We start from the raw sequence: 8,545 nt of genomic DNA on the forward strand, positions 1-8,545 counted from the left end.
AAAACCCAATGTCAAACAAGATTGATAGAACACACAGCAAAAAAAAAAAAGTAACAGATGATGACTACTCAAATAACCACTGCCATCCTCGGTACAGCGATTACACTGCTCTGTGCAACTTCTTTCGCGCGTAAGAATGCTCATAGTGTTTTTACATTCCATAAATCTGTCAACACGAGATCTATTCAATATGCTCATGATTGTGCATGGTCTGTTTACGTATAATAATATATATTCTTTCTTAAAAATGTTTCCAGAAGTTGTGAATTTTACTTATAGTGGAGAGACTGGTCCGCAGTATTGGAGTCATCTAAGTCCAGCTTATGCTGCATGTTCCAAAGGAAGAATTCAATCACCTATAAACATCGAAACGAACGATGTAGTTTATAATTCAAAACTCCTACCACTAGTTAGACATTACAATGATGTAAATGCTACTCTGATTAACAATGTCTTCAATATACAGGTTTGCAATTCTTCCTTGCCAACCTTTTTTTTTCCACTGGAAATTACATATCAAATTTAAGATATCAGGATTACGCGTAAAATACGACGGGTTCACATACACAATTATGCGATCATGTACAGTTGTTATATGGGGAAGGTGTAGGTTCGGTCACTATAGACGGAAAGAAGCACAATTTATTGCAAACGCATTGGCATTCTCCTTCTGAACATACCATTGATGGAATTCGGTTTGCACCATTTACCTTAACTTGAGTATATTTTCTTCTTGTTTGTATATTAAATTCTTATGTAATTCATTGATGAATTTACAGCTATGATGTAGAGCTTCATCTAGTTCACAAATCTGATGACAACACTACTTTGTTGGTCATTTCAATCCTATATCGATTAGGAAAACTCGATCCGTTTGTCTCTCAGGTAAAATCTCTTCCCAGTACTTCCTTGTCATTTTTGATCTTCTGGATGTGGCAAGTGTAATCATTTTTATTTATTTTTTGGATCTCTAAAGATAAAGGATTAGTTGCATAAAATGGACAAGAAGTTGCGCATATGGACTGTCAGGAAGGTTCCTATCAATCTGGTTAAAACAGAAGAGCTGAAGCGTACAATACCGTATTATAGATATCTTGGTTCTCTTACTGCTCCACCATGTACTGAGCAAGTAATCTGGACTATTCTTGGCCAGGTACTCGTTTCTTTTCAAAAACAAATACTAGTATATATACTGGGTGCATTAAGTATAATAACTGGAAGGATGGCTATGACTATGATGTTGCAGGTGAGAGAGATCTCCAAACAACAGGTAGCTGCACTAAAAGCAGCATTGGGCAAATCTTACCAAAAAAATGCAAGGCCTCTACAGAAATTGAACGGGAGGCGAGTAGAAGCTTGGGAATAGTACCGGCACACAATGATTACATTACATATGTCCTAATTTTTTAATTTTTTTTTTGGTGTTCAATCATGAATTCTCTTGTTACCAATAAACATATTATTGATTCTTTTAATATCTTAAGCAAACTGGCTGCCTAATGAACAACTATTCATAATTGATCTCTTTGAAGTTGAAATACTAACCAGACATATATATATATATATATATATATATATAATATATATATATGTTTCTCATACATGGATGCGGCCGGAAGAACTCAAAAGAAAAATGAAGAAAAAAAAAATCATCTTTCTCATACATGAGGGCTGGAAGAACTCGAAAGAGAGAAAAAAAAAACAAAAAACTTTGGGCCATGCTAATCTACTCTGTATCATTCCTATTTTATCGGATGTCCCCTCAGGGACGAACTAATGGAGAAGCGCAGGGTATTTAAACCTATCTATGTTTGTAGTATGGGAAGTGTGGGACTAACTAAACCACCCAAAAGCTAAAACTTTCTTTTTCTTGGGTTGAATTTCCCGTATCCTAACCAAACCTCAACATGATAGCATTTGTGGACATGAATTTTTGTGTTATTTTTTTGTTTTCCATCACGAAAAGCTCAGGTTGAAATTCTGAGCAACGTCCTAACAGCCGTCTAACCATCTCCCTCCCTGAGAACTCCTATTCAATCCGCCACGTTATCTTCGTCGCCGTCGCGCATCTGTATAGGGTAAATGGCTTCTTTATCCACATATTTAGCAGCTGCAGGAATGAGAGATCCACAATACCGTCAATACAAGATTTTTTCCATAAAATCTTCAAATTTCTTAAATAAACATCCACATTTGCGTCAGGGAAGCTTTCAAATTACTTCATTTGGTCTTCGAAACGCAGTTAAAGATGAGAGATTCTTGGTTTTTGACGGAGCAAATCTGAAGTTTCCAGTAGGAACAGTTGCTGATAAGATTGGTGAGACTCATAAATGTTTACTGTCAAACCTGGGGAAACGAGCCATGGATGCCGTTCATTCTTACGGTGGAATCTTGAAGGTAAATTTTTTTAATTTCTTACCCCACTTGTGACAAATAATTTTTTTACTATGTGTTCAAGCCGGGTCCACACCACATCTGTAAGCTAGGAAATCTGTAAATTTTTTTCATAAGTCGATAAAATCTGTAAGCTTTGCTTTGTGGATGTAGTATATATATATTGCCAAGGTCCACTCTCTTGTTTGCATATAGTCTTAAAAGGCATAAGCATAAGTCAATCTCAGAAATTATAAACAAAAACTATGTATTTCACACAAAATAGACTATTTTGCATTTAGAAATCATTTTGAAATTATGTTTCTGAAAAATCATAAATAAAGCTAGCCAGGAAGTTCCAACAAAACTGGGCGTATCAGTTTTGGTTGTCAATGCAATGGTTGTCTGATCAGGCCTTTCATCTACATGATGATTAAAGGCAAAAAAAATTGTTTGCATAAAAGAAACCTAAGGATTTTTTATATTGATTAGTCTTATTCGTGAATCCATTGGAACTTGGAAGTCTTATTTCATGAAAGAACACTTCTGGATAAATCCAGCCATAGACCCTTCACATTAAGATTTTCATTTGGTAAAAATAATCCCAAGTTCTAAATCTCAAAGCCATGAGTTAAGGTGAAAATCCATCTACTAATTTTATTTTACTGAGTATTACTACAAGAATACAAGGCCCAAATTACGTGCATGCAAGACTAAGAGTAGGATCAAGTAATCTGTACACCTTGTGTTGTGAAACTACACTTATGGCTAAGCGCCAACATCGAGAGCAAAAGTTAAAAACATCCACAAAATGTTGTTACGTTTTGGTTAACCACACATGATCTTAAATTGAAGTTGACGGTTAACAGATCTGATTAATTAACCATTAACTGACTCATGATAATGCTTCCATAATACTGATATAATCAAGATGGGAAATGGAGTATGTTACCCGATCACATCATATCATCTCCTTGTGGATTTGCAAATTGAGAAAGAAGATTACTGGAAGATAGGAACAATGAAATCAATTTGAATCGTCGCTTTAAATTTCTGAGATGATCTTCCCATTGTCATTTATTTTCCTTGTCAAATTCTTCTTGAATTACATGAGGTAATCCTAATGTTATATATAGAATCACCTTCTTTCATTTGTAAGAACAGATAAAAACAGCAACAATATCAACAATGGTTACTGGATTCGCTAGTTTCGTCCTCGGCCTGGCAGTTGCACTAGTCCTAACCCCTGATTCATTTGCAGGTAAGAATACCTGCTTATTATTATTATCTTCCGCGTTAATCCATCAAAAGAACCGATTCCTATCTAAATGGCTTCTTTTTGTTTTGTTTTGTTTAATGCAGTAGAAGAACCTGACTTTAGTTATAGAGGACACAAGGGTCCGGACAAGTGGGCAACTTTAGATCCATCATTCGCTATGTGCGCAAATGGAAAGGCTCAATCGCCTATAAATATTGTAAAGAAAACTGCAGTTTATAACCCCAATCTTGATCCTTTAACCAGAAGTTACAACGATGTAAATGCAACTCTAATCGACAATATCGTCAATATACAGGTACGCCAATGCACGTCCAATTTTTTTTCTTGAATTAGAAGTTCCGTAAGCTTTTTATTCAATACGTAACATTATGCAGTTACTATTTGGGAAAGGCGCGGGAGCCATAAATATAGATGGGAAGCAGTACAATTTGTTACAAACGCATTGGCATTCTCCCTCTGAACATACTATCGATGGAGTTCGGTTCGTAGTCCCTATTACCATATTCTTTTACGTATTGCCGTCTTGACAATTAATTTTCTTACAATGAGTTGTTCGATGATGAATTACAGTTACGACGTGGAACTTCATATGGTTCACCAGTCCACTGATGGTAGTTTTGCGGTCATTGCTGTCTTGTATCGTGTCGGAAGCCCAGACCCTTTACTCGCCCAGGTAATTGTTCCAACTATTTCATTTCCTTGCTATTTCTGAATTTTACAGAAATGTTTCCGGATACTTCGTCTGAAGTTGTGCTTATAAGGATAGAATTTGGGGTTACAGTTGAAGGGCCATTTAAATAAACTGCGTTCGGAGGCAGAAATTGGTCATTCAGGTTCCAGATTCCCTGTCAAGCTCATACGAACTGCTGATTTGGAAAGTACAGACACATACTTCAGATACATGGGCTCTCTTACGACTCCGCCGTGTACTGAGAATGTCACATGGACTATCCTCGAAGAGGTAATTTTTTCATCCTAAACGCACATAACGCAATTGCACACATTTATATGGGTTCATGGTTGACGTGACGATCATTGATGCAGGTGAGGGAGATGTCTAAAAAACAGGTAGCTTCTCTAAGAGCTGTGATGAGTAAAGAAAACAAACGAAATGCAAGACCAACACAGCCATTGAACGGGAGAACAGTGGAGTCGTATGTTGACATAATGAAGTTTTCATGATATACCACGTTTCTATAATGTTAAAAGGAAAGATATTAGTACATATGTCTTGCATCTCTGTTACACCGGTTCTGGAAAAATAACTCCTAGTGCTGCCCAATCTTTTCACCCTAATTTGTAGCTAATATAAAATTAGTCGATTGCACAAATTTTTGGAAAAGAATCAAAGAATATCCGGATTTATCTTTTCTTGCTTGAGAAGACCTGTCTGTCCTGATTAAGAGTTTACTGGCAATGTGCTAAAGTGATATTTATCTTCCTTCTGGCATTTTCAAATCCATGACTTCTTCCTATTTTTGAAAAAATTCCTGTGTCAAGCTACGACTATACGGAATTACGGAGAGTAGACTAAGCAATTAAGCCGGTCAAATGATTTCTTGTTTGTCGGTGGCCATCATTAAAACTAGTATGTACTACGTGTGGCAGGCGTCTATTATGGCAAAGTAGACTAAACAAGATCTTAAACAGAGCCCGTACACAATTATTAAAAAAAAAAATTATGTGTAGATAATTAAGAAAAGAAAGTACTGCACGAAAACAGTTAGTCTGATCAAACCATAATTTTTATCCATAAACAATTTTAAAAAAAATAGAGAGAAGATCGAGTGGTCCTGTTTCTAGTTAACACAACTTGTGCCAAATTTTAAAAAATGAAACCATGTGACACAAACAACCGCCATTTGAGATTGCTGTGGTCCGGTAGATATTCCATTTACAAATTTTAAAAATATCATAAATCCAACAATTTTACCATTCACGGATATTTACAGCTTACACAATCCAAAGCAACCCCAAATAAAAAAAATATAAACATGCATGGTAAAAATTTGCAACATTTAATGCTTAAGATGCTTGAGGCACATGGTTCCCTTCCATCTCTGTTTTTTTTATACTACTTAAGCTGCTTCTGCAATGGTGTACAAAATAATGGACTAGAGTACCCATAAACAAACAATGTGTCCCAGCGTTTGTACAATGAGTATCCAGAAGAAGTAGCAAATTTCACATGTAATACTCCCAACTGTGTTGGCAACGATAATAATCATAGTTATAATCATAGAAACAAAATTGAAAGAAAAAAGAAAGAAAATTAAAATTAAACAGAGGCGGGACCTCCGGTTACCCAATCACGAGCACTACAATCAATCTCCATGGGCTGGCCTGATCCACGTCGACTGAACACCGACCCACGATCACCACCAACCGGTCCTTCAAACGCACCCGATTCATCATCCAATCCTCCTCCCCAGGATCCCGACTTCCTGCCTGACGTAAACCGTTTCAAACCACCTAAACTCGGCGGCTCACTCACCGCCGGACCTTTATTCTTCAATTCACCACTCACCACTTTCTCCGACGCCGATTTCGAAATTTTCTTCTTAGAATTAGAATTAGAATCAAGACCAGATAGATTCTTCTTCTTCCCACTACCGATTCGGAAAACTGATCTCACACTAGACCAGAATCCAGTTTTGTGCGGCTTACTAGAAGAAGAAGGACTGTTCTTCTTAGATTCATCGTCAACAGACCTAATCGAATTCCGAAACCTGAAACTCCGACTCTTGGCGACGAAACTCTCTTTAGTTGACCTAACTCTTCCGATACATGAAACTTTCGGCGACGACGGTTCACTTAACGGAGGAGCAGAACTAGAAGATTTTGATCTTGATCGTTTCGGAAAAAACAATCTGGATTTCGTTGGTACAGTAGACTTAGAATTCCTTCTACCACCACCACCAGTAACAACGAAACAAGATGTTTGTGGTTTAGGTAAACCGATTACTGATGCTTTTGATTTCAAACTTGTGAAGAATCTCTGAGATGCAGATGATGATCTTGAATGAGATATGCTTCTGCTAGGGCTTGGTTTTGTTGAATGATTTCTTTCGAATAGACCGCCTGTTTTACTTAACCAATCTAATTCTTCTTCCTTTTTGAGACTGATTGAATTTGGCGGATAATCATCTGATAATGATTGTTGGTGATTCATGATTGATCTTTGAATTTGATTAATCCATCGGAGAAGTAGTAGTACTGGTTTGTATTGCTGGGGTTTTGAATTGGGGGAATATGATGGAACCTGGAGATGGCGTCTGAAATCAAGAAAAAGAAGGACAATAATTGAGCGAGTGAGAAACGGGAAAGAGGTGAGGAGGAGATATTGTCAAATTGGGGATTTTGGGGTTTCGTTTTCAAATGTGGAAATGGAGACTAGACTTTTCGAGAGAAGAAAGAGATTGTTTGTTTTTTATAGAGACAAAAGAAACTACTGCGGTCTCACGCCTACTGGTTTTTATTGTTGAGTGCTATTTCGACTCGATTTATTTATGAATTTTTTCTTCAAAACCCATATCACACCTATCCAACAACTACACCCCGTTTGTTTTCTTGTGAGTTTTATGACTCGGGATCTAAATTTAACTCTAACCATGGGTAGATATCAGAAGTTGCTTTTTGATTTTTGGAAGTCCAAAGTTAGAAGTTAGTTTGATAATAATTTTTTCGCAACGACTTTCTAGAAGAAAAAAAAAGCAGCTTTTTATGAAGTAAAGTAGTTTTACTTCTGATATCCAAACGCGCTAAATTTTAACATTTTTCCAATGTATGATTCGAATCTCAACTTCTAGCTACGAGGACCTAATTGAATTAGGTGTACTTCTTTTTGTTGTACACGTTCAGTTTGGCACATTTGAAATCGAGTTCAAACATTCTCTAAAATTTACTAATTTAAAATTTTGAGTCCATGAAATTTGAAACTAATATCCGAATTCAAACTTCTTCGTAACAAATATCCACAAATCGTTCGATCAATGAACCCATGAGGGTGGGCTTTGACTGTCGATCTTTAACCATTTTCTTTCTTGATTTCATCGTTTTCTTTTCTTGCTTTTTTCGAGGAAGGTTCAGTTGTTTCTTGGCTTCGTGTTCATGGAAATCTTCGTCTAAAATCATGTATCCTTCACTACAAGTATTTAGCGGAGTAATTGCAAAGTTTTGAATTTCCGATTTCATCCTTTTTGAGCAATTTTGGGAGATTTGGGTTTTTATTTCTTCGTCAATTTTTCTTTCGAATTCTAGGAAATGAGTTTTTCAATTGATTTCGTCATTTCCTGTATCTGGAATGGGAGGCGAGTCGCCTTCTATGATTCTTCCCAGTGCGATGATTGATATGGGAATGAAGGAGTTGTAAATTTAGTTTGATTGGTATATTAGTTGTTAAAAAAATAATCTTGAACGGTGTTGTTATCAATTTGAGAAATCAACGGTGTAATTGTCAATTAACTCATTCAGAAAAGGGTTTTTGCGATTTATTTGGATAACGAGGATGATAGAAATACATTTGGAGAGGCAAATTATGGTTTGTGGATTCTCAAATTGTTACAACTAGAGATTGCGGACCTAACTTTAAGCATGGGAATCAAAGAGTGTCTACTATAGTAGTTTGGGTTAGATTGATTTTACCAATACATTCTTGGGAATCAAAGAGTGTCTACTATAGTTCATTCTCTTTGGGATCCTATAAAAGGATGATTCTACTCTAAATAAGAAATTTGAGTTGTATGCAAATGTTCTTGTGGTGATTGATTTTACCAAAGACATTCTTGATAAAATATGGGTTGAATCTAAATTCGGATGATTTTATCAAGCTATGAAAATCCCTAGAGGACTGAACTTTTATGCACATTGTTAAATTGTTGGATACCTTGTATC

At 36.2% G+C, this 8,545-nt stretch overlaps 3 protein-coding genes across 3 annotated transcripts; 2 read left to right on the forward strand and 1 right to left on the reverse strand.

Moving 5' to 3' along the window:
- The first annotated feature begins 247 nt into the window (after nucleotides 1–247).
- Nucleotides 248–1,366, forward strand: LOC113311761 (alpha carbonic anhydrase 1, chloroplastic-like). Its single transcript, XM_026560559.1, has 5 exons — nucleotides 248–466; nucleotides 589–695; nucleotides 780–885; nucleotides 989–1,153; nucleotides 1,247–1,366. The coding sequence occupies exons 1-5, from the start codon at nucleotides 248–250 to the stop codon at nucleotides 1,364–1,366; spliced, it is 717 nt and encodes a 238-aa protein (XP_026416344.1).
- Nucleotides 1,367–1,980: 614 nt separating this feature from the next.
- On the forward strand, nucleotides 1,981–5,021 carry LOC113313862 (alpha carbonic anhydrase 1, chloroplastic-like). Its single transcript, XM_026562646.1, has 7 exons — nucleotides 1,981–2,397; nucleotides 3,538–3,634; nucleotides 3,736–3,947; nucleotides 4,027–4,133; nucleotides 4,223–4,325; nucleotides 4,434–4,613; nucleotides 4,697–5,021. The coding sequence occupies exons 1-7, from the start codon at nucleotides 2,083–2,085 to the stop codon at nucleotides 4,832–4,834; spliced, it is 1,152 nt and encodes a 383-aa protein (XP_026418431.1). The 5' UTR covers nucleotides 1,981–2,082; the 3' UTR covers nucleotides 4,835–5,021.
- A 536-nt stretch (nucleotides 5,022–5,557) lies between these two features.
- Nucleotides 5,558–7,093, reverse strand: LOC113313836. The gene is made up of 2 exons (XM_026562623.1): nucleotides 5,948–7,093; nucleotides 5,558–5,855 (listed from the first exon to the last, which is right to left on the reverse strand). Exons 1-2 carry the CDS (start codon nucleotides 6,822–6,824, stop codon nucleotides 5,767–5,769), a joined length of 966 nt encoding a protein of 321 aa, XP_026418408.1. The 5' UTR covers nucleotides 6,825–7,093; the 3' UTR covers nucleotides 5,558–5,766.
- Between the last annotated feature and the right edge of the window lie 1,452 nt (nucleotides 7,094–8,545).

This window comes from Papaver somniferum, chromosome 9 (assembly GCF_003573695.1).
Source record: "Papaver somniferum cultivar HN1 chromosome 9, ASM357369v1, whole genome shotgun sequence".
In the NCBI taxonomy this organism is placed as follows: Eukaryota; Viridiplantae; Streptophyta; class Magnoliopsida; order Ranunculales; family Papaveraceae; genus Papaver; species Papaver somniferum.